Source organism: Atractosteus spatula, chromosome 4 (assembly GCF_055471065.1).
Source record: "Atractosteus spatula isolate fAtrSpa1 chromosome 4, fAtrSpa1.hap1, whole genome shotgun sequence".
In the NCBI taxonomy this organism is placed as follows: Eukaryota; Metazoa; Chordata; class Actinopteri; order Semionotiformes; family Lepisosteidae; genus Atractosteus; species Atractosteus spatula.
In genome coordinates, this window is record NC_142709.1 from 72,420,958 (window position 1) to 72,446,867 (window position 25,910).

At 45.2% G+C, this 25,910-nt stretch overlaps 1 protein-coding gene across 1 annotated transcript in view; it reads left to right on the top strand.

Moving 5' to 3' along the window:
• The first annotated feature begins 606 nt into the window (after positions 1 to 606).
• Positions 607 to 25,910, top strand: part of LOC148837188 (PEX5-related protein-like) — a 32,289-nt gene continuing 6,985 nt past the window's right edge. The window contains exons 1-9 of the mRNA XM_088914285.1: positions 607 to 662; positions 1,196 to 1,205; positions 2,953 to 3,057; positions 4,309 to 4,323; positions 12,784 to 12,895; positions 14,743 to 14,937; positions 16,526 to 16,649; positions 17,598 to 17,691; positions 20,907 to 21,002. Coding sequence (XP_088770411.1) covers positions 607 to 662; positions 1,196 to 1,205; positions 2,953 to 3,057; positions 4,309 to 4,323; positions 12,784 to 12,895; positions 14,743 to 14,937; positions 16,526 to 16,649; positions 17,598 to 17,691; positions 20,907 to 21,002 — 807 coding nt within the window. The remainder of the gene's footprint in view (positions 663 to 1,195; positions 1,206 to 2,952; positions 3,058 to 4,308; positions 4,324 to 12,783; positions 12,896 to 14,742; positions 14,938 to 16,525; positions 16,650 to 17,597; positions 17,692 to 20,906; positions 21,003 to 25,910) is intronic.

Below are 25,910 nucleotides of genomic sequence, written 5' to 3' on the forward strand. Positions count from 1 at the left end.
GCATTTATAGAGGAACCAAAGATGAGCTGCTAACACATAGCAAACATGGACGGATTTGTGGTTGATTAAAAATGCCGGGGGATTTATGTAATGAATTAATTAAGAAAAATAAGATCGGATTGTCCGAAATGCTACTTTTTTCACATAATTATTCCGTTATAAGATATGGAAGAGGAACAAGATTACAGTGACACAAACACTAACCTGAAAAACTAACGGGGCCCAACAGAGCTGGATTCCTCTGCCGGCCGCGGGATTTGAGCCGGCAACCTTCCAGCCACAGGCGCAGATCCTGAGCCCCAGAGCCACCGCTCCGCCCTGCATCATAGACACGATGGTATCAGGACCACACCACCACTGCACACTCAGTTCAAGTGCAAGGCAGCTACTGGCAGAAGGTGTTAAAACACACACCAGGAGGGGAGAGTGATGGCAGGACAATAAGCCTACTGTAGCATCGTGGAAGGTCCACACATTTCCTGAGAGAGAGAGAGAGAGAGAAAACTACTGAACAGAATTTGTAAGCATTTGCTCTTCATTGTCCGTATGTACAAAAAATGCACGGTGGTGAAGAGAGGGAGGCGGCTCATTTGTTTGCATGTGTTAATGGCCCACCTGCGGTTTAGCGGACCGCAGCCTCGAGAGAGCGGGGACGAGGATGGGTGGGAAAGGCCTGTGACTGCTGGACGCTCTGTGCTCAGGGAGATTTATGGGCTGCGTCTCTCTGAGGCCTGTGCCGCAGAGATAATGGTCAACACCAATCATCCCATTTCCCATGCCCATCCACCCCCCCTGCTGCCGAAGAGCTTCGCCTCTCTCACCATTGCGCGGGAATATTAGCTAGTCTTCGTTTTTCTTCACACTTTCGCTTCGCAGAAGATTTCTTCTGCTGCCTCTTTAGGCTGGAGCTCCTTCACCGTGAGCGAAAAGGCCGCCCCTTGTTTGTTTTATGACGTCCGCCCGTATGCGAGAAATGGCCGTTCTTAGTGTGGCTGTTACAAAAGGAGAGAACTGACACGAGCTGCCTCCTGCGGTTTCTGACAGCCGGGCTGTGCATCATAGCCTTCACCAACTCAGTGGCAGTTGGCTCTCCGGTATCCTCTTTTGCGAAATCAACCATTCATTCCTCAGTAATCTTCCTCCGGGACAAATGATCTTCTTCCCATTTGTTCATTTCATTTTTTTTCCATCTCAGGTACAACCCTGTGAGGTGCTTCAGTTCCTTGGAGGTCCTCCTGTCCTTTCTGCTCCCCCCTAGTTGAAGTGCCCAATGTAATTGAATGGTCCTCGTTGATACAGTGATGTGGCAATCCACCGTCTAAACCATTTACTTGCATGGTCTCTGCTGAAAATGGATGTATCTTGTGTATTTACTGAACAAAACGGGCCATTCACTCACTCCCTCAAGCGTAAAATAGATGTCTGTGTTAATTCTACTGGTTCTAGTGCAAGTTTAGAACAGAGTGTCTGGGACTAAGGTAAATATATTCATTTCACTTTCTTTACTATACATGATACTGGTGGAGCATGTTCCCAGTTGTGGAATTGTCCTTTCCAGGCCCTTGTTTTGTGCTAGTTTGTATTGTCTTTTCATATTTTATCTATTAAGGCAGTTAACCTTCTCTTTTATATACTTTCAAATCAAGCCCTTCAGTCTTTTGTTGTGTGATAATTGTAGAGTTCTCAGTGAAAGATACTGTAGGTGATGGTTGTGGATAAAGTCAAGTGCGATTTTCGTTAAGTAAAGGCTTCTAACTCCATTGTTATTTTTAACGCATCTTTAACAGAATGTCTTATTAGAATTAGTTGTGGTCTCTCGCTGGTGTCTGGATGCGATTCAGAGGATGATGTTGCTTCATGTTTGATCCCGGTGCTTTCCGTGTGGTCTGTGGAGGTTAATGGATTTTCCACACCTTGATTTCCACGTTTTTCTCCTTTCTCGTCCCTTAACCTTCGCAGCATCAAAACTTGGACCCGTCTGTTGTCTGTAAATCGCTGTACAAACCTGCTGCCTGATGGCGGAAGCCAGAAACCCCCTATAAACACAGAGCCCCCCGTGCGGCTGTCTGTTCATTTAGGGAGCTGATCGTGGGTCGAGGATTTGATCTAATTCAGGCCCGTGGCTCATGAACCCTGTCCTCTCTCCGATTTATGTGAAACTGAAGGAAGTGCTCCGAAAGAGTCTGTGCTGAACTACCCCTTCATTCTCTTAGCAAACAGCAGCTTTTCCACAAGAGAAAAGAAAGGGATCACTCTGCCCTGTGATTTTCTGTATTTTAAAACGGCGAATCTAAACCTATTCAGCCGCTTCTCCACAGGGATTTCAAAGGAATCCAAGCAAGAAAAAGTTTCTCACTTGCAAACGTGTGTTTTCCTACAGAAATGAGTTCCATAGACGTATGCCAGTATGCAGTATGTTCAGCTCCAAACAAGTGGTAAAATGCAGACAACTCAGGAACAGGAGTTTTGACCCTCTGCCACAAGGCGTCTTGACTTTCTTTTTCAATTCCGGTAAAGTTGTTCTAAGAGACATCCTGAATTTCTTTAATTTAAGGCCAAACCTGTAAAAAAACAAAAAAAACAAAACAAAAACAAAGCAACAGTAAAAATCCAGCCGATGGTGCTGCTCTCTTTCAGGGCTGGACAGAGAGGTAAGCGCGGTCTGCAGGGCGTCTCTGTGGCCGGGTCGGTGCCCGTGCTTGTCCAGACCAGGCAATCCCAGAAGACAGCTGGGGGATGCAGGTGTTTAGCGTTAGTCGGTCCATGAGCCACTGGCCCCAAGCTGCAGCCGTCTTTGCACAGGACCGCGGGTGCCCAGGGGACTTTTTCGCAAAAATGAGTTTTAAAAAGTTTGTGTTCAGCGACCCTTGTGGGAGAAAACAGTTGCACATATGAACCTGGTAACAGAACAAATTGTCCTGACGCAAGTCATTGTTGATTTCACTGTTGTAGGGGAAAGACTCTAGGGCTGCAGATAAGGCTGTTGCCATGGTGATGAAGGAGATACCAAGTAAGGAGTCTTCAGAAGGAAAACCTCTCCTCACCGTGACAACACAGGTGGGCAGAACCATTCGAGCTTCCTAGGGGGAAGTGCTTGTTAGCCTGATGGGGATTTTACAGCAACGGCGACACAACTTTTAAAGGGGGCCTTTTAAACATCCCATAACTAACCTCCACTCTGTGTGAGTAAGCTGAACCATAAATCGTTTGCCCATAAAACAACCACATCCAAGACAACAAGAATTACTAGCTGTTCTTCATAAATAAGCAGGTTTTCCATTGCAAGCTGCTTTATGGGGTATAAAATATAGATTTATAGATTTAGGGATAAGGACTGTTTCATCTTAGCACCCTTTCCTGTGCATTCATCAATAGAAGCTCCATAATAACACATTTTCCGAGTTAGACAGAGCAAAGACATGCTTTATTTATCCTATTAAAGAGTTAATGGATAAAGCCGTTAACTTGCCAGAGTTCTCAATGACACAGCAGTACAATTCCAACAATCTGTTATCTCTGCGCACCTAATTAAACAGATTTTGCCGGCGATCTCTACATCTTCGCCATAAGCATGACAAATTCAGCTCAGCTTTTGCTGTATTGTTTTCCAAAGAACAGTCCTAGTCTTCCCCATCACGACGGCTCTTTTGCCTCCCTTCACGGAGGGCTCAGGTTGTTGCGTGCCTGTCTTTCCCTCCGGGGTGCGAAGCAAGAGCACGTCAGGACTGCCGCCACCCTGCTCGTGCCCCACGCCTCGCTCCCGGGAAGAGACCGTGATCTCCCAGGGCCCCTGACCAACTGTGTCTTTTACACCTCATAAGCAGCTGAGCTCCTTTTTCTGTTTCTGCATTCCAGACAAGTAACACTTGTTTGCATAGGATTAAATTCTGAGTAAATTAATCCCATGCGCCTTCAGAGGTGATTTTCTCTGGCTCTGTGTCCGTGTGCTGATTGTTCTGTGATTCTGTGTCCCTTGCTTTAGCACGGAAGCTGTGCTGTGCAGGTGTGGTACCTGATGCGTTGCTCTGAGTGTCCTGCTTGCCGTGTGTGCTGTGCGTTGCGCTGTCTGTGGTGATTTTGTTTGCCTCCTTGATTTTTATTTCATTTTGTCTGCGTGTTTTTTTATTGGGATTTGTTGATGTTGTTTCCTGCTTTAAACTTTGACTAGTTTTGAAATGTTTTACTCTAAATGATGTTCAGACACTGTAATTGTTTTATCTTCTTGGGGATGTTGTCTGGGGGTGGGGGTAGCACTGTATTTAATTTTTTTTCTCCTTAATACAAAGTTTTGTCTTTTACTGTTTTCAGCCAGCTCACAAACCGGTACTTTTAAGTTGTATTTGCATCCCTGTTGTTACATTAGTCTGATATCCTGCTCTTTCCTTGTATGATTGGTGCTGGACTTTGTGAATGTCTCTCCCAGTTTTGGCGGTTGGTGCTGGCTCTTATTCCAGTCAAGTCTAGTCTAATGAATCCCCTGTTGTTTTTGACTCCTGTGTCAGTAGTAGTCTTTGCTGTAGTAGTAGTCTTGCAGAAAGCAATAGTGTGCTGCCTGTAGTCTTGTAGTTCCAGCACAGCGTATTAGTTTAGTATTCTAGGTACATTATAGTACACATTCTGATGTTCTTGTCTGCTGCAAGAGGATCTGGCTGACACGATGGCTCTCTAGTCCTGTACTGCTGCTGTTCCAGCAGTGCAGTACTCTTTGAAGAGACCCGTCTTGTGTACAGCAGCAGGCGAGAGGAAGGAAAGTGAAGTCAGCCACACCCTGGGTCCAAACCGTCTAAAGAAGGGAACATCGGAAAAACAGTGTCAGTCTCGGAGATGGGAAAAGCTGTTATCTTGGAGTTGGGAAACCCGTACAAAACACGATTCCGAATGTTTGGATTCGGTCCCTGCCCATGGCCAGATCTTCCCCTTTTCCTTCTCTCTCTCGGGGCAGCAGTCTTGCCCTTGTCAGTGCCTGTGGATCGGGCCCTCTGTGGACCCTGAGGGGCCTGGAGCAGGGACTCTCCCAGCAAAGTCCTTCCCACTGAGCACAGCGTCTCTCAAACCCTTCCTGAGGCTGACTCGTCTCTCCGAGGCTCCAGAGAGGTTATCTCCTCCCTTTCGGCATCCTGCGGCTCATGAACGCACGCTGCTCCGTGAGCTCAGAGCATCGCTGTTGGGATTCCCAAAATAATGGGACTTTGGCTGGAAAAGCCATAGGCATGGCTTGTAGTGGCATCCTAGCGAAATTCAGAGGCCCAGGATGAGTATTTTTCATCCTCACTGTAATACTACCTTATTTCCATGCAGAGTTGTTGAATTGTTCCCCATCCTGCCAGCTCAAACGCCGGGCAGCCCTGCTCGGATGACAGCTGGCCTCACTCTGACTCGGAGGCACTGATGCCACTTGAATCAAGTCGGCATTATTGCTGAGTCGTGCTCCGGAGGACTGGGCGAGATCGAGTACGTAATGAGCAAGTATTCTTTAATTAGAGGAGATGATTGCTGAGGAACTGGTGTGTAAAACCCAGCCTTAATCAGCTGCCACCCGCGTTTTGTTGCATACTCCTCTAGAGAGGGTTACCTGGGAGACGGCCCTGAGAGAGGCACACACAACAGCCTTGTCCCCCGGGCCCATTGCAGCAGGAAAGCCCCATCCCATCTCCGCCCGTCCCACAGATTCAAGCGCCTCGGAATAACGCACTTCCAGAGCAACACTGCAAAAACCTTCGCTTTTCACATTTCTCATGAGCGTCACAAATGCATAGTGGATTGGTCTGGGTTTCTTCACAACACTTCCCAAACCAAGTCAGCCTTGCAGGTGAGGGTCTGCTTCAGGCCGTGCATGAGTGTCTTCTGTTGCAGGCCAGCTCTGGGGCGTCAGGGGGGCGACGTCACTTCGGGGCATTGGTCCCTGTTCCACTTGCGTGGTGCTCCAAGTCCAGCCGCTGACCACACTGTGCACAGTCACGCGGCACTCGCATACAAGAGATCACTTTATTGGCCATATACAATTTCCTGTATTAGGAATTGGTCTTTTCGCATGACATGATGCTCTTTATTTGCCCATTTTAACATGACGAGCCCTCTGTAGTTATGATGTCCTCACGAGCCCCTTTCATTTATTTCTTTCCACCAGTCTGTCACGAAAAAAATGCACATTTTTTTTGTTTGTTTTTAACCGTATTATAAATTGTTTTGTCGCCGGGCCTCTTTCCTTGCAAACATGAGATTGTAATGCGCCTCATACTGATGAATTCAGTGTTGATCGTCTGGGCAGGTCTTGCAAGTGCCTAATGGCAGAAACAGATCAAGCTCTTGCTTACCTCAGTCAAACGCTCTCAGCAGCTGGCACCACTGAGCTCGTCAGATGCCCCGGCTCACACCAATCGATAGAGACTGCAATTCCTGAATGAAAGACGATCAATAACTCTCCTGTACCCCACTGCTTCTGTCTAAGGCCCAATTTGTGTGCATTAAAAATGAAAAAAAAACTGCATTGGTAGTTTCCAGCCAAATAAGTCTTTTTCCCAGGAAGTGACTTACAAAACATTTTTCTTCATAGCGCAGTTGCTCACCCTGTGGCCATTCCAGTCCTGCCCCTTGCAGAACGTGGCTCCAGCCAGCTGTGTGATTCTTCGTGGCACCAATCAGGGTTCGGAGAGAGGGGTGGATGGGCTGATACCAGGGATTGCAGCTGAGAACCTGAAATTGATAAAAATGCTGTTCGTGCTTCTCTGTACTGTTACTGACTCTGGCATTTTTTTAATAAATGTTATTAACTCTCTCGGCTGCCATCTGTACCCGAAGTTCGAAGTGTGCAGAACAGCCTACTAAGAGAAGAGTTAGATAGCACAGCACAATACAGGATTCACAGTCAGCTCAGTGAGGGCACAACACTGGAATTTATGTCCCTGCTTCGTTAGCTTTTAGGCCCCATACGTCTATCTGTCTATCATCTGTCCATCGTCTATCTACTGACTAACGTGCTCGATACAGAAAATCATTACGCTAGATTGAACATGGCCTTCTGCTATTCGCTTTCAGGTCCACGAGGAAGCAGAAATCAGTGGCAATTGAAACAAACATCTTGCATTTCTAAATTACCATAAATCACATTATGCAAGCTTTTTATTTTGAACACTACATGCTTCAGATTGTAATAGCCCATTAAAACTGCCATTGAACTGCCAGGGAGTGTAGTTCCTTCCCTTCCCCGCGGGCCCTTGTCAGAGCAACCGCACGACGGAATCCGTCTCCTCCGTGTGAGCAAGCAGCACTCCGGAAAAACCTATAAGTGTCATACATGTTAATTCCACGAAGACACTCGGTTCGCAGAGAATTCGGAAACAAATGAAACAAACACGAGCCGCAGCTGTGTTGTCAGCTCTGCTGTGATGGCTGATGTAGGGGGTTCTGAGGGGATCTACAGCGCAGTGCAGGTCAGCCGTCTGTCCTCCTCTCTGCCCATTCTGATTCGCGCACTGGGATATCATTCTTGTTCAGGATGTGCCACAAGCAAAGCCTAGTTGTATTTGTTATCTGAAAGCAAACAGTAGAATTAGTGATAGTTTGGCCATTTTGATTGCACGCCTACTTTTACTGTGAAGTGGACCTGCTATTGTATTAGGTCTGGTATTGCAGTCAAGAGTATTTGGAAGTTCTGACGCTGAGATCTGGCCATGGCCGAGGTGTCCTTTGGTACCAGAGTGGCTCTCCGAGCGTCAGGAAGACGACAGGAGGAAACACTTTATTGCCTTCTCCGAAAACTCCCATGAGTTTAACCACTTCAGGGTTCCCTTGACAACCACATGTAAGACATCCCTCCTGGCTCCCTGCCTGGCTGCCACACAATTAGCTAAAGATTTCCATTAGAAAAAAAATTTGGATTACCCTTCAAGCGCTCGTAAAACAAAACGACAAGATGATTGGAGCGGCAGAAATGCTGAAGGTAGGAAGTGTCCTGTTGCTTTCCCTTCCTCCGCCACCACCTCGCCTGCTCGGCGTCTCGTACTCTCTGTCAGGAGACAAACAGGTGGTTGGAGATAATCAGCAGACAGCAGTGGGGCAGGGCCAGAGGAGGAAACGCTGCAGGGCTCTGCTTGGTTTGGACTGTCATCCTCCACAGTTATTGCTTTCCTCATGGAAGTGTTAGGTAAATCCAGAGACAATAACAGTGAATTGTAGAAGCTGTGAGCTCACATCCAGCAACTTGGTAAAAAGAAAGACATGGAACACTGATAAGAATCAAGCTAAAAGTTTCTACACAGTGTATCATTTGAACAAATCCAGATGTAATTATGAATATATTTAAAGATATAGAACCTAATATAATATGAATAAGAATAATGCGTCATGTCCGCTTTGATTTTCAAGAACTCTGCCCATTAACGTCAACCCTTCAGAAAACAGTACAGAATCCCAGGACTAAATGCCTCCATTACACAACAGTAAGCGCAGGCATTCCTTAGAAGTGATCATGCTCGGTCATTAGTGTGGCTTGACTCAATAAGATGACTTCTGGTGCCCTCGCAGGGGAGTATGTTCGTTAAATGCTGGAACAGACTTAATCTCCAGATTAAACAGCGATTAATACAAAGAGGTTCATGGCTGGGCAGTTGTCTCATCCAGTTCTAAACAGGTTTACAATATTCAAGGACACATTTAGTTTGGCTGTCATTCAAGCTACTATTTGGGTTTTAATGTCAATCTTATTGGATGGATTGTTTCAAAGAGGCCTCTTAGGAAGCTGGAGTGGTTAGACAGTTGGTAATGACAGCAGTGCAGACACATGATTGCCATCACAATCCTCACCATACAGGTACAGTACGTGCTCTCAGCTGCCACAATATACCAGAAACCTTTCAGAATGAAATTCTCCAAATGGGTTTGCCTTTTCAACCTCCCAGATGTTGCCAGACAGCTTCTCTTTCTCTACGTATTTTGGGCATCTTTGAGAACAAATACAAATATTGACAGAAAAAAATATGTTAGGGATTAAAATAAAATTAATTTGCAGTGGAGACAAAGGTTGCAAAAGATGTTTTGACTCTATAATCTAATAGCATTGAATCAGTACAAAGTTGTAGCTTCGAGCCCTTTAATGAGACAAGCAAACTGTACAAACACAGAGGACCATTTGCCTGGAACACAACATAAATGGATGAAATCTTCATTCAGTGGCAGAACTGTTTTGCTCACTTAACACCACAAATGCAGGGATAAACTTCAGCACTATGAACCATTTAAGAGCTTGAAAGATTTCAGCCTTGGCCTTTGTATTGTAGCAATACAAGCGTCATGTTCTAATCGTTAGTGGCGATGAGATGTAGCACTCATCTATTATGAAATCATAAGAAACAGTGACAATTTTATATTGTATTGGTCTCTGTATTGGTTGCTGTAGAGCTGCAAGACTCCATATCATAATTAGTCTGCCCTTCTTACTTTCCTAACATGAACTGATCGACAACACAGTGTCAAGTCTCTGTAAGTATAACAGGTTTGCTCTATGCAGAAGGAGTCCAATCAGTCATTCGGAAGTCTGTTTGACTGAACTCAATTAGGCTATATTTCTGTGCTACATGTTTACAGTGCAGAACAGCAAAATTATTTTTGCACATCATAAAACCTTTTCAACTTTTTTATCAATGCAAGACGTATACAAAAATCAGAAAAAAACATGATGCAACTGCACAAAGTGCGTTAGTTTACATATCTAAAGAGCTGTCTTTTTTATACAGTATTTGTCACCTATCCAAAGATGCCCAACTGATGAACTCAGCCCTGCTTGCAAGGGGCATGCTGAATCATGCCTCTCTGTCACGCTGATCTCAGACAGTGCTGTCAGCGCGTTGATACCAAACATCAGTGCTGCAGTGGCTTAACATGCTCAAAAGACATCTAGTTAGAAATATTCTTTTTCTTCCAGCTCCTTGGATAAAAACATGAATTCTGTAACTGCATCACCGTCAGAGACAAAGTGTATCCATGTGTATCCTCAGGAAAAAGCTACTCTCTGTCTGGGAATTCTTCATGAATCTTTTAAAATGAATGGGTAGTTGACATCCCCTCCTAATATCTCCTAATACCAAGAGTGCTTTTCTGCACAAGCCAAGAGTGCAGGATTTCTAATTGAAAACATGGAAATCCTCTAATTATCTGTCAGGCTACTGAAATATAAATGCATTCTATGCTGTTCTCCAAGTTAATTAATGACCTCATTTTCCTTGCAATTATTATGATAAGAGGATAATAGTTGCACTACTTACTAAAAAGTCGAAAGCACTTTTAAATCACTAACTGATGACGTTCATTATTCAGCAATCACTACTCGTCTGCACGAGATCTCCGAAAGAATATTCCCAAACGTTCTGATTTATGTATATATTAAGGGGTTTTATTAAAACATGCCGTTTACTAAGATCTGTATTCAAAGAGAGATTAATCAAAGTAAAACAACCCTGTTTGAAATGACCAGGAGGTACTTTCATTTTCATTCTGCTGTAGAGGCTTTTTATCTGGATATTGTAATAACTCTCTCTTAATACAGAGAAAAAACAAGCCATTCATCACTAATTGGGTTTCTATACTGAGAGTAGTTAACAACGACTGAAAATAATTATACCTTGTAATGGACAAGTAGCAGCTTTAATTTTAAACCTTTTTTTTGTAAAATTGCCATTGATCTCTGTTTGTTTGCTCATAATTCTGAATGGTAAAATAGGACAGTTTCAAATTGAAAAGGTACTTCTTTGTCTCAGCAGATACATAGTTTTTAGATCCTTCACAACTGAAGGATGTGAAGTTACGATCTGTATGAAATTGCGTGGAGTGAAAATAGGAAGAGCTCACGTTTTGAAGTGTGCAATTCGCAAAATGCAAATACAAGCTGCTGATGCTTAATAAAGAAAAGCACTTAACAGCAAGTTCTATAAAAGCCCTGTGGACTCACTGGAATCTTATTCTTCACAAAACGCATCCCAAGAACTAAAGCTCAGCACAAACGATAGGAGGTCTGCCAGCTCATGGAGGAGGGATACGAGCCGAGTGAGCAGAGCTCACCAGAGTCTGTACAGTGTCTTTCAATCGTCATGGAACAACACACAGCTCAACGGCACACAGCTCAACCACTCGCAGCACGAGACGTGGAGAAAAAACAGAGGGGCTGTTCCATTTCCAACAACAAGCATGAGGGCGAACATACTTAATGAGAGCGTTAAGTATGAGCAGGATTCAGTGGTTTTCTCTTCAGGGCAGGCTTCAGGAACACTAAGCCCTCTCACACACACTTTGTTTCGCTGAGGACAGGTGTGCTGCTACCTTCCCTCACACTGTCCCACCTGTATCCTACCGTCACTCTGCAGGTCCAGGATCTCACTGAGCTGCACTTTCCCAACCTTTTTACTCTGCCCTTTACTCGCTCCGACTACTGTTCACCTGAAATGTAGAGACTCTCTCTACAAAAAAAAAATGTTTCCCTTGCATTTAATTTTGGTTTTCCACCAACAGCTACAGTATATCGCCTTTCAAATCTGGAACAAGTTCTGCTCTGGACAAAAAAAAAGCTCTGCAAACACCCCTGCGAATTCCTTCAGGTTTACAGACTCTGGTACCCTGTTGCACTGAACCTAGTCTTCAGACGTCGGCCACCAACTCTCAACTCCTCCATGGCAGGCAGCAGGTATTCTGCCAAACTTTACTGCTGAGGTCTGCACAGTGCAGTAGCTGCACATAGGAGAAGCTGGAAAAAACTCCAGTGAATTAAAAAACCACAAGGCTCATAGCGTAGCTCTTCATTCACTTTGATCAAAAAAGAGAAAATTAAATTTCTCTCGCTGCTGAATCCCACCAGTGTCAACACAATACCGGTTCATCACAGACGCATGAAATACAACTGAACAGGGCAGTGGTACAATGAAAAACTGCATGCTGTGTGTACTGCACTGTAGAGTCAGATTCCTTTATATACAGTACTGCATACTGTAGAAATTAAATACAGCAGCTCCCTGTCCAGGCTAACCTGATTTCAACAATACAATACAACATCTCGAACCCTTGTGCAAATTTGGAGAATAAAGGCGACTTCGACACCAGAATTTCAGATTTTCTATGCATCTGGCTCAATACATTGTTAGGCCATTCACAGACCACAAACAAACTAGAGTCTGCCTCTATCAATACATCTATACAGTCTCAAAACACTTAGAGTGCATCTTGATCTCTTCAGAAAATTCCCCCCCTTTTGTAAGTCTGTTGTGTTAAATAGGGTATTGAGAGCGAAACACCTTTTCCTCAGCTTTGATACAAAACTTTTGTGAGGATTTTAGGAAGTAATAATTCTGCATACCCAAGCTGCTGCAGCATCTGTTCCCCAGAACAGCAGATTAAATGCACACAGACGTGTCATGAAAATGCAGAACATGTCAATTGTATTAACCATGAACCTCTGTGCTTCTGGACCGCACGCCGTGCATCCTCACGATGGGTGATTAGGGTTGTTTTTTTTCTGGCGTCATTAAAAATACGGCTCTGAATTCCTCCTCTTCTGATTGGGGTCACTGCGAACGGGCAGGCAGCTGAATAAGCATCACCAGGCAGCGTTGGATTCAGATTTGTTTCCTTCCTAATTTCATGCTCCTTCTCCGCTTCAAACGCACGAGTCTGGCGGCTGACTTCGTGCGGCAGCAGAGGCCGGCCCCTGTGTGCTGATGGCCAGCCGACACCCACCTGCGGCTCTCTCACATCAAACAGGGCTCGTCCGGCTTTCATGTTCCCGCTCTCTTCTGTTCCCAGCTGGTGAACGAGCAGCAGGAAAGCCGCCCCCTCCTGAGCCCCTCCATCGATGACTTCCTGTGCGAAACGAAGAGCGATGTCGCCTCGCGGCCGGTAACGTCCAACACGGCAGGTAAGAGCGAATCCGGACCGACGACCTCGCCCCGCTCCACGTCGGCCCCCCCGACTTCTTTCGCAGCGCTGGGAGCCCCTCTGCCCCTGGGCTTTGAAGCAGCCCGGCTATCCATTGCCTTCAAATCAAGGGAATGTGGTTAAAATCGCATAGCGCTCTGGGTAAGACCTCGCCCGGAGCACCATGTGCAAACCTGGTGACCACATCAAAGAAAAATGTGAATGAAATCAATTGTAGCCTCTCGGCTGGAGTGGAAAAACAGAGGACGCAGGGGCGTATTGAGTGTGTCCCTCAAAGATCTCTGGAATTGTGAAGGCTGGCGTTTTCCCTGCAGACTGCAATGTAAGAGCACAACATCTTCGCTCTCTGTGCCTCCAGACCTCTGGTCTGTCCACTAGAGCTTAGCAAAGGGGCACATATCTCTAAGCTAGACACACACTGGGATCTTCCGTGGCAACAGCTGACTTTTATTGCCCTGTGACTATACTCCTTATGACCTATGCAGTGTTACTAGTTATTATTACTGATGTGTAATAGCAATTACATGCCGACACCTTTTATCCAAAGCAACTTACAGTTACCCCTTTAAATGGGTGTTATAGGAGCAATGGGGGTGAAGCAGCTTGATCAACAGCAGTTTCACCTGGGATTCAAACCCACAAGTTACAGAATCTAGAGTTACAGAGTCCTAGCCCTTCCCCATTATGTATCCAGCATTTTACTGTAACTCATACATGCTGTCAATCTTAAAGCCCTGTAGTGGCAACTAATAACCTTCGAAACATCAGGCCAGAAACATCAGAGTGTTAATTTTAATTTAGCAAAATAAATAAAATCAAGAATAATGCGGTAGGCATTTTTATTTCTCAATTTGCAGAACATCTAAAAATCACAGTTGAACTTTGCATATAAAGAATCGCTGGTTTCTTTATTGCTTTGGGAAACAGTCTTTCCCATAACACTGATGAGCACAAGATTAAACCCGAGAGTGTCTTTGCTTGGCAATTAACAGTTTATCATTTGAGGAATAAATAACAGAAGCAAATACACAGCATAATAATATTAAATTACATAAAGATTGTGTTCATTAATTTTTAATAGGGAACATTTACTTTTCATTACTGAAATCTGTACTTTGTCAGACATTTGTGTAAACAATTGTAAAATATCTTTCACTACCCTCAGTCAATGCCATAGCTCTGGGTACTTGTTTCCAATTAAACAGCAGTGTTTTCAAAATTATTCCTGACGTCTTTAATTCCTTCACAAAATGAGCCTAATTTAAGAAGATAAGAACATAAGAATCGAATGTTCTTTAATTGGAAACAAATAGCAGAGCAGTCGCGCAGAGAAGATTTTTTTGGAAAGGCTGGCGATGTTGATTCTGATGTCTTGAGGAATTGGCCTGGAATTTATATGTAAGTAGTCAGCTGCATTCCCACAGAAATCGTAGGGTGTAGAGTATGTCTTGTCTAATGCTGTTAAAACCAGATGATTTTAAATTGCTGTGTGAAGTTTCTCTTCTGCTTGTTGGTGAGCAGCTTTGATACCTTGTACCCGCCCGTGCGCTTGTCTCAGGCCGTATTGTACATGAGGTCTGTTAGAAACAGGAATAGCAGCTGTCCCTCAAACTCCACTCCCTCACTGTAGCACACGGGGACGCCCAGTCCCGGCCCTGTCCCCTCCCGCGCAGACAGGATGTACAGCACAGAGATGCCGCGCTGCCCCAAGGTACACCTCGCACGTACGTGCCCAGACTGCACGGCGGGAACATCCCGGTGCCGGGAGTCCGTCCTGTCCGAGCGGGTCAGCGTGACCCGCTGTGCCTCCTCCTGTTCCCCCTCCAGTCCTCTCCCCCAGCCTGGACCTGCTGGACCTGAGCGACCCCTCCGAGGGCAGGAGCTGCAAGGCCGGGAAGAGAGCGGAGGGGGCCAAGAGCACCCCCCCCAGGAAGAAGATGGACGAGACGGAGCTGATCCAGGTGGACGTGGAGCGGAGCTCCTCCAGCTGCCGCGCGCCGGAGAGAGCGCCGCTGGACTCAGGTACGCCAGGCAGCCATGGTGCCAGCGCACAGCGGTGTACTGAACACTGGGCCAGGCCACGGACCGGATCGAACCCGTGACAGACGCTGCGCTTACAGTGCATCCTCCTATAATCCTGAGCCTCACTCCCGAACCTGGAGCCACAGGGCCTGCTGCTCGTCAGAAGTCAGAAGCTGGGCCTGGTCAGCACTGGGATGGGAGATCTCCAAGGAGAACCACTTTGTGGCAGGAAGTGGTGTTCGTGAACCAGTAGGGGCGCTCTCTCATTGTGGTGACCAGGCACACCAGGTGCAGGGGGAGGTGCCATCCTTTGGTTGGGACGTTAACCCCAAGATCCTGAGCACTGGGGCATTAAAGATCCCGTGGCACTGTCTGACCTGGCTAAACGCCACGCTGGGCTTGCACCATCTGGCTTCCCTACGTGTCCCCCTTAATTCTGTGGATGAAATAATTACTCACTTCTCTAATGACCCTGCCGTACAGGGGGCTGCTGTGCATCACCCAGGTGGGGTCCCTCCTATCTCAGAAGCACTGTGGGAGAGCTTGGGATGAAATACATTTACATATGAAAGCAAACAGAAATAATTATAATGCCCAGCTATCTACGTATCTATCTACGTTGGGGAAACAGGAAGGAGACTAGGAGACCGCTTCAGAGAGCATGTTAGAGCTGTGAAGATTAAAGATCTCTCCAAGCCCATAGTTTCTCATTTCACCTCTGACGGCCATGATCACACTGATCTCTCCGTCTGTGTTCTCAAAGAAGGGTTTCTCAACTCCCACAGCAGAAAGACAACAGAAACAACAATTCTCCTGAAACTGGCTTCACACCTTCCCCTTTCTCTCAATGACAGACTTGTTTTCGTGTGATCTTCTCTATTCGACTTCACCCCTCTCTTCACCTCTCTGCACTTCGCACCACCTGAGTGGCCTCTCTGCCTCCCCTGCTCCTGCCTCCTCCCCTCTCCCAGCTTTTCCTCTCCTGTGCTATTTAATCTCTGCTGTCTGCCCTGTCTTTCTCATACCTGAAGAAGGCTCCACAGCCGAAACGTGTTCTCTTTCTTCTCCTTTCAGTTTGGAATAAACCTGTTACTTGTTCCTTTGCAGCCTACGCATGCTGACGCAGCTACCCACCTGAACTACTATGAATAATTATTACTGTATGTGAGCTTGGATGACTTCATTAAATCAGTTGCTGGCAGTTAATTGTAACTGTTTCCAAGCTTCATTGAGCAGTTCAGATTTCCTATAATCCTGCGGTTTCTGTGGCTCTACAGGACCAGGAGTGAGGTTTGCTGTTTTAAACCTCAAAAGCCTACAGTACCAACTGTTTTCTCTCCTACCGCGTTTTCCCCCACAGCACTTGAGATTTCATTTCCACTTACATGACACACATACAGTAAGAGTGTTCTTCCCATTCTAAAAGTACAATAAATAGAACGACAGGAGTGCTTTCACTCATGGGGGGGTCGTGTGTTTCAGAATGGCCCTACTGACCGCATAGCTCGACTGCTGAAGCCGGTGCTCGAGGTTTAAGATCGGGAAGTTCCCTGTGTACCAGCTGTCCCCTCTCTCCCCTCCCTCACAGTTACCGTCGCCTCCCCCCTGGAGAAATGGGAGGAGGTGAGCTCGCATGCTGAGCGGAACGGGAGCAGAAAGTGGAAGCTGGAGAGAAGGCGATCTTCTAGACACTCATCCAGTGAATTCCTCTGGTAGGGCAGCCTTACCCTGGCGCCAACATTGTGTGCAGTGCTCTCCCCTGTTGCTCCGTTGGTGGAGTTGTCAGTCCTTACCTAAGAAGCATATACATGAGCCCCTGCATGAAGGTGTTAATGTCTGCTCCTCTTTGTGCTTGGTGTTGTGTGGCATGCCTGTTCTGTCCAGCACTGCCCTCTACCAGGGGCTTATGTCTCTGTTGCGCCTCAGCCTCTCTTGTTCCTTTGTTTACTGAACGTCTTTGAAATCACAGACGAACATTTAATCTGTTTTCCTTCTCTGCATCGCACAAATTCATTCTCTTTGCTTTAAAATATGACCATGTTTCTATTTCTTTTTTTTTTTAATTAATTAAGTGACCCAGAGTGTGAACAAACTCGCAACCAGCTAATTAACACGAATCGTGACATATGGCCTGGGTTCCATAAGCTGTAATAAGTGCTGGAACTACACAGTCTGGCACAAGACAAAGGAAGATGAAACCGCTGATGTTCAAAGGCTGAAGGCTCCTCCAAGAAGTTTGAAAAGGTCATTCGAAGGAAATTATCACCCAAGGCATCTGTTTCAGCCTAGGGGATATTTTACAGTACTGCACTCCTCACAACCAGCATAAGGAAACTGTACATCACACTATTAGGAGACATTGGCTCAGGATGAGGAAGACTTGAGAAGATTTGCGAGATGTTCAATCACAGCTTGATTTGATGCAGAGGTGAAATATTAACGGCCACAGAAGCACTTTCTGTTTTACTACTTTAAACATAAGTGGTCAATTGCCCTTCAAATTGCGATCAGAGTGCAGCTCAGCTACATCTAGCTTTTTTTTAAAAAAAAAAGAGTCTTGGATGGGAGCTTTTGAAGAAATGTGGTCTTATCCATTTCCCCCCTAATTAATCACCTCTGCTGCAGATCTGCTCTGATGCATTTTGTCTTGTTGTCTTCAGGCCCTCAGAAAGCAGAGCACAGTCTGAGTCATCAGCAAAAAACTCCCTAGAGGCCAGTTCCTCTCTGGAGGTGGAGGCTATAGCTGTGTCCCAGGTAAGGTGCTGTTTCAGTTTGCATCCTGCAGAAACAGTATTCATTTCTCCAAAGTTTTAAAACTAATTTAAGGGTGTGGGTTGGCACTTTTCTATTTTTTTTTCTACAGCGGACTGCACTCTCAGAGACTTTCTGCTCAGCATCTGTCTAAGCTGTGTCTGAGCTGAGGTTCAGGTTCCCTGTTAGCCAAAGCGGTTTGCTGTGCAGCTCTCCTGCACTGTCAGGACAGGGATCTAACACAAACGACAGCGATTGAGGGCCACCGTGCTTCTAAGTTTTGTTCCAGCCTGAGATTCTAGCTAATTAAGTAATTACTTACAGTATTACATTTCCTGTCTATTCCAGATCTGTAGAAGGTGATGGACCTGTAAGATCAGATCTGTAGAACCCACAGGGTCTACCCCTCCCAGACCAGATTTGTTTGCCCCATAGATCAAATAGTTTGAATTCTAACTAATTTTAATAAAGATTTAATAAATTTAACTTTTCCATTTTCAGCTTAGTGTGCAGTGTCTTTACACACAAGGAACCGGAGACTCTTGAGGCAATTAAAACTTAAACAAATGAACGACAAAGTCTGGTGTGGACATCAAAGTACCTTCTAACATATATTGCGGTGATACTCTGGTATAAAGCAAGTGTCCACACACGCCCACATTTAAAATTCTGTTTCAGGCATTTCTGAATGTTATGGCTGCAGGATAGGGAGGTATGTGTGTCAGATGCTTCATCTTGGAAGTAATGGGGTACATACAGCGGTGTGACACCTCCTGCAGTATTTAAGAGCCATCTCTGTCAGATAAGCACCTGATCAATTATTCACACCTTGCAAGCCGGTTACAGCCTGTGTTATCTCAACAAATGATCAATGCCCACAAACCCCTTTTCAACATTTACACTATCATATTTAAATCAGTAAAAACAAAATGTGGGAGATAGGTCACTAAACTAATGTGCACAAGTACCGTACATTACGCTAAATTAAAAATTTCCTCAGAAATTCTGAAATTGCTTTTTAAAGCGTGAGGCAAGGATTCATTAAGCTGTTCGAAAGTCAGGGCACAGAACCTCCGTCTGTCGACATTACAGAAAGAAATTCTTCAAATATATGTTAACTGTTTAAGAAGAATTTAAAAAATTGTCTCTATAGAGTTCAAACCAGAAAAATCATTATTTATGATGATTATTCTTTATTGACACACAGCAGTAATTTGTGGAATTTGCTATTGGTACAGCAAGAACACAGATGAGACATACATACAACATTTACAGTACAAATTTAAATAGGACCGAAGACAGACAAACATTGTCACATACATATGTAAACAACGTGCAGTGTAGCAGCATACAGTAAATTATACAATGGAATTCAGAGGAATTCATTTATTTTTCTTAACATGCACTTTCCCAAAATAAGAAAGCAGATTAATTTTAACTTCAAAGTTTTGCTACTAGTCAGATTACATTACATTGTACCGCCCCAGAAAAAAATACTATAAATTAGATGTAAATGTACAAACTGCTGTTGTAATCTGCAAGTACTGGGGGAAAAAAAAGTAAATAGTGTCATTTTATAGCACTAAGAACTACTGTGGTTGAGATGGTGGAAGCTCACTTTGTGTTTATTAATTTGCAGCCAATGTCCGAAATGAATTAGCGTCTCTGAAGATGACAGCAGCGAGCAGCTGTGGTTCTCGAATTAAACAAAGGCCTGGGATTAAATATCCCCCGTGATACGAGAAAGGGGTGGAACTAGCAGAGTTGTTCCAGGAAGATATATTACAGGGATCAAACTTTCAGCACCTTCTCAAATTGTGAAACTTGCATGAAATACGCTAAAACAGGAGGTCAAAGGTCTCTTAAAAAGCAGCTCATCTTGGAAGCTATTTTTAATCCCGAACAGCACAGGAATTGCACTAGTTTATTGCAGAAAACTAAGCAGAATTCAAGGTAGGTAACCACTAACCTAAATGTCAACCTTTACGCATCAGTGCCATTATGATGATCAAATATTGACAGAGCAGTTTTCGGCAGTACTGTAATTTCAGACCAGCAGATAGGAGGTTAAGGAAGGCTGAGCATTTGTACTTGTTGCCTTGGGAAAAAATCTTTCATGGAAGCATATTAATTCCTTTACAGCACAGTTTATCCCATGACATCCCATAGTGCTTTTGGCATGGGAGGGGACCCAATTTATCCATCCCTGAAATGCAGCCCTACCTGGGCGACATACAGGAGCTGTTTCATATCAGGAGCCCAACCACCCAGCAGATCACATCTGTGATTGATTAGCCTTCCTTTGACTACAGCAGCACCCCATTAGACTCTTAAATATGTTGGATTAGAGAGGATTTGTAATGATATTGGTATCATTGTAGGAAGGCACTCAAATCCAGCAGGTACAATGTATTTGTTATTCTACTGAATAGTATTTTGCTCTTTTCAAATCTTATGCTAATTAAGCACTCCCTGTTCTTATACTTCCTTGATGATAAGTCCACTCTGGTTTCAGGAAATGATGAGGAGCTATCTATGGGTGTTGTGAGGCACTGTAATGAAAGATCATTTTATATAGCAGGATTTATAGCTCCTTCTGGGTATTAAAAGGCCATTTCAGAAAAAAATAATTTACACAGCAAAAAATGAACCGAAAATCAGGGTTGAAGAGTACGCTCCTGAAAAGTTTCCTCATTTCCGATTAACGCAATTTCAGTTATAATGCTCCTGTTTCTGCTGTAATTTACCTAGCTGGAACTATCAAGTTAAAAATAGACAAAAACACAAAAACCCAGAAAATGACCAAAAAAAAAAAACTCGGGCTAAATGCACAGCCTGCAGTGATTGTAATTGCTGATGAATTCACAAGGCATGGAAATCAATCTTACGGAAAAGCCAAACTTTCAGGCAGTTTTCAAAGGCTTGTTTTTCCTGCTCAGCTTTGCAGAGGGGGTGTGGCCCCGGCTGACCCTGTCCTTGGTCCTGACCCTGACTCTGACCCTGACCCTGACCATGGTCCTGGTCCTGACTGACCCTGACTCTGACCCTGACCTTCACCCTGGTCCTGGTCCTGACCCTGATCCTGACCATGGTCCTGGTCCTGACCCTGACCTTCACCCTGGTCCTGGTCCTGACCCTGACCCTGACTCTGACCTTCACCCTGGTCCTGGTCCTGACCCTGACCGCGCGCGTGTGTGCGCGTGTGTGTGTGTTAACAGGGGCGGCCAAGCAAGGAGCAGCGCTGGGGGAGTGCACTGCTGTCCAGGAACCAGTCCCTGGAGGAGGAGTTTGAGAGAGCGAAGGCAGCGGTGGAGGTAGGCGGCCGCCAGGGGCACCCGCACCCTCCTCTTCGTAAGAGCAAACCATAGTGGCCGGTAGCTAATCGCTCCATCATGGATCTCATTCAGCGTTTCTTGAATGTGCCATGGGGTATCAGCCTCAAGAACCTGGCGGGGTAACTTGTTCCACACTCCTGCAACCCTCTGTGTATAAACAGTGCCTGCTGTTCCACTCTTTGCTGCAGCAGCTCACGGACACAGAGGTGCAGAAATAACATTGCAGGAGGCTGTTATTTCGGCCCTCAGTGTGTAAGCAGTGCAAAAACTGCACCAATTAATACTGGGATGAGGCAAATTGTTCCACTGGTGGGGGTCAGTCAGTCATGTTGCATAGTAAGTAGACAGCTTTACTAACCCTGTCGTGATCAACAGCTGTTTAGCTTTGCTATGATCACATGTGAGATATTATATTAGCAATGTAGCGCTGTATCAAGTATTAGCTCTTCATTCCAGTTACAGTAATCTGATACACGGGCTTTGTTATAGTCATGCTTTTTATTATTCCTAGTAACTTTATTGTTAAGTTTCACTCATGTTAACAGATGAGATATTATAACAGTAATTTAGCTGCTGTATCAGGTATTAGCTCTTCATTCCTATTACAGTAATCTGACACACGGGCTTTGTTATAATAAAGATATTTTATTATTCCTAGTAAGTTCCACACCAGTAATCACGTCTATTCCAGATGGGAGAAACAATATCACTTAGTTCAGGTGCCCTCCTTAGGAAATAAGATATCCCTGCTTATTAGGAGCTGTCCAGGGTCCTGACTGAACTGTGCATTGAATTCCAGCTCTTCGTGCAGCCTCTTTGTGTTAGGCATTCAGCACCTTGTCCTAATTTATACAATGCTCCTACGACTGACTTCACCCACCTGCTTGCCGAGCAGCTGACTCTATACCTGACTGTGTTTGTTGCCTGCTTTCCTGCGCAAACAGGAATTGGAGCAGCTGTATTTTTGCTGAAGGCATTGCACATGGTGCATGGGTGTGAGAATCAGCGTTGTTAGGCCTCCCCCAGTAGGAAATAACAGAAGAAAGCAGGTGTGGGAGTGAGTGCCGTGCTCCTCTCGTGCGGAACAGGGAAGCAGGAGTTTATGAATGATGACAGTGCAGCTGCCGGAGCTACAAAGCAGAGAACTACGAAATGTATGACTACCCCTGCTCTCATGTTGCTGGCACCTGGTGGACGAAAGCAGCGCCTATAAATCATGACCCTCACAAATGCACGCAGACAAATGGAAGATCGATCTAAGCTACCGACCACGGCTTGTGTCCCGTTTTGCACAAAGAGAGCTCAGTTTCCTTTTTATGGCCAGGCTGGGGCTGTTAATCCGCCCAGATTGCCTTTATAATGGGATTCATCAGCACATATCATTCCCAACGAGCGACCAAGGATGTGTATGCGTATATACTAATCAGGATGGAACCTAATGGTGACCAGAAGAAAAATCTGTCTGTATTATTAAATCTGATTGCTGCACATTCAATTGCCTAATGGTGAGAGACTTTTAAACTGCAGCTTTAGGGCCTTTTACTTAATAAGAACGTAACATCACACAAGCCACCCTCCACGTTCCCATTACCTGTCCTTTCAGAATCCAGTAGGTTTGCCCGATGCTCCTGCTGTATTTAATATAAAGTCATTAAGGAGATAACATAGAAATTGCTTTGGAGGAAGACGGGCTTTCAAATGCTTTTCTCACATTTTAATTTCCACAAAACCTGATAATGTGCCATTGGGGGACGGAGGGAAATGTGTGAGCAGGCCCAAGCTAAGGGTCATTTAAAATAAAATTTGCTAAGGAAGACACCAAAAGGCCTGTTCAAACAAAAGCCCACCGGGTTAGTACTGAATTAAGCAAATCTGTTGGCAAGTAATGAAAGAAGTCGGAAGGCCTGACGGGACTGGGATCTACTCTAAATCTGAACAGTGCGGCCGTCTCAGGTTTGCTTCTGCACAGAGCAGGAGGCGAGCAGTCACCAGCTCCACTGCTCTTCCCCCGGCCCGGCGGGCCTCTTCCTGGAGTTTGCAGGAGCTCTCCTGTCATTGGACAACCTTGTACCTGAAAAGCAACAGGTGGGAAGGCAGATGTTGATGTGCATGCTGTACACGCCGCCAGGTGTTTTCCGGACGTGTTGAACACCGCTGGGGCGGCACAGTGGCACAGTGGTCAGCATTGCCGGCTCGCGGCGCTGGGTTCAATTCCGGACCCGGGGCGCTGTCTGCGTGGAGCTTGCATGTTGTCCCCATGTTCATATGGCTTTCCTGCAGGTGCTCTGGGTGGCTCCCACAGTCCAAACCCAGGCTGGGAGGTTAATTGGCTTCTGGAGTGTGTGTGTGTGTGTGTGTGTGTGTGTGCCCTGTGATGGACTGGCATCCAGTCCAGGGTGTACCCTGCCTTGTGCCTGTTGCTTGCTGGGCTAGGGTCCAGGTTGCTTGGATGAAGTGGTTAGAGAATGGAAGGATGAATGGATGATGAGCTACGCTGTCTGCTCCCCATTCCCCCGTTTCATCGGTTCTGAAATAAAAAAAAAACGGAAGCGCATTCCTGTTGTAGTTGACTGAAGGCATTTGTTTGTCATTTTGAGCAACAGTATATTCTGGGACGAGTCTCAGAACACAGCGCATGTCCTCGTTCATGGAGATGGACAAGAAATAGCCCCTCAAGAGCGTAACGTGCGTCAGGCCTGTTCTCTCTACTGCTAGTTTAGACAATGATGTATTCATAGCAAACACTAACCTCTGAATCTTGTGGTTAATTCATATTCCGCACTGACATGTGTTGGCAGGCATTGAAGAAACTAACATTGCGTTTCACATTCTAACTCTATCACAGTCATCGGAATAAATGTCTCTGGCAAGGTAGCTTAGTGTACCTCACTGGAAAGTAGGAAGATTGTTCTCTGGAGATATAGATTTATTTTATACAGAGCCAGTTCTGTTCATGTTTCACATCTCTGTGGGAGTTAACGAGACTAAAATGAGCAAGGCATTGTATGAGACGCATCGAGAGCTTTTTTCAGTGTCATATTTTCTTTTGGCATTTTTAGTTGAAAAACAGATATGTTGAAAACTTAAAAATCCATATTTCCAATGCCTTTTGTTCATCCGGTTTCTAAAAATACTGAATAATACAAGTGCCTCATAAAGACCTTGATAAATTAATCCCTTATTAATCATTTCGGTATTTGTCCAGTAGAACACAGCAGCTGGACTCGTGCCCTTCACGTTAACCCAGCGCTGGCCCAGGCCCAGGCACTGTCCCTGCAGGGCTCCAGAGCCTACGTGCAGACACTCGCCATGTGGAGTGTCCCCCAGTATGTCTGAGGGGCTCTGACGACGCACATGTGCAACATTGCACTCTGTTGTCTTGTCATATCGACTGGACAGGTTCCCAAGAATGATGGCCTTCTGTCTGTGGGACTGACAATAAATAGTGTCCTGTTATTATGAAGGATGTCTTGACCCGCACAGGATGTACTGTATATCCATCTGATATGTAATCTAATCTGGGGCCGATTATGATGAAACTTGAATTCACGGACCGTCTTTCAAGGTTATTTGGATAAAAGCCCATTATTTCTTGCCACCATATAAAGGCACATGTCCTAATGCAATTATGTTTTTTGCAGTTGCACATGACATGTCAGTGTCTGGAACATAGCCATGTTCTCTGCGTACCACTACAGGACAAGCCCGATCCAGCATGTTTCATGGGTTAGAAAAACCAGTGGAACCTAGGTGGCATGAAAAATCCACACGGGATGAGACTGCTGGATTTATCCATAAAAGTGCTGACTTACACTAATTCTATGAGTAAAATTAATTATTTAGCTTTCGTATTGAACATCTGTAACACATCAATTTCCCTACGGGATTAATAAAGTATTATCTATCTATCTCCAAACCTCTCTTTCTGGAAATGCACCAGCTATTCAAAGTCTTCTGCAGAAGTAACTGTGTAACTACAGCCTCTGTGCTTCTCAGCGCTTACGGACATCTAAGGAGTCATAAATCACCATCAGTTGTCCACTCAGCATATCTGTATTAGATCAGAAAGATTAGGGAAACACTATCCACTTAATTGCATCTAAAATTGTTCCCGAAGAAAAATAGGGAGAGGAATTTCAACAGACAGCTGGACAACGTGCAGAATCACTTTTGCGCCTTGTTATCTAAAGGTGTCACTTTATCCTGAGATATTTACGCTCCTAAACCAATCATCTTTACATGTGTTGCGCTGTGCCTGGAGGGCCCAGCTGTGCCTGGTGACTCTCTGAGCCTGCAAGGGTCAGTACAGCAGACTGCTGCTCTGCTGAAGAGCCCTGGCTGCCGGTCTTATTTGCATGAGTGGATCTCGCACACATGCAGCGATACGGGCACAAGCTGTGCGTTTCCCTGCACGCGGTACAGCAACCGAGCCACAGACGGAGCCCCACAGCTCTTTCAGGACGGCAGAGGAGATTGAACAGCAAGGTCGTTGCTTTGTCACCGAATTGGACCTTTCGTACGTCGCGAATGACCTCTGCACAGACAGACAGCGGCTAGGAACAAGGAGCTGAGGGAGATGCTTTTGAAGCCATAAATAAATGCTAATAGTATCATGGTTAATGTGCTTCTCTGGGAATGTACTTTTCTCCTTGAACTCTTGGTTCTCTGATGCTAAAGCCCTCCATCAATAATCATGTACAGCTTCTCACTAATAAGGTGCCGCAGTGCTGTGGCTTTTTAAAAGGGTTCAAAGGTTCGCTGGTAGTGTGTTGGCCTGTCTCACCCCAGGCCTGCCAGTAAAATGCAGAGGGGGCCCCCCTGCACCCATTATCTTACAAGAGGCCCAGCACTGTGTTACAATTTGGAAAATGAGCTGGTCATTTACTT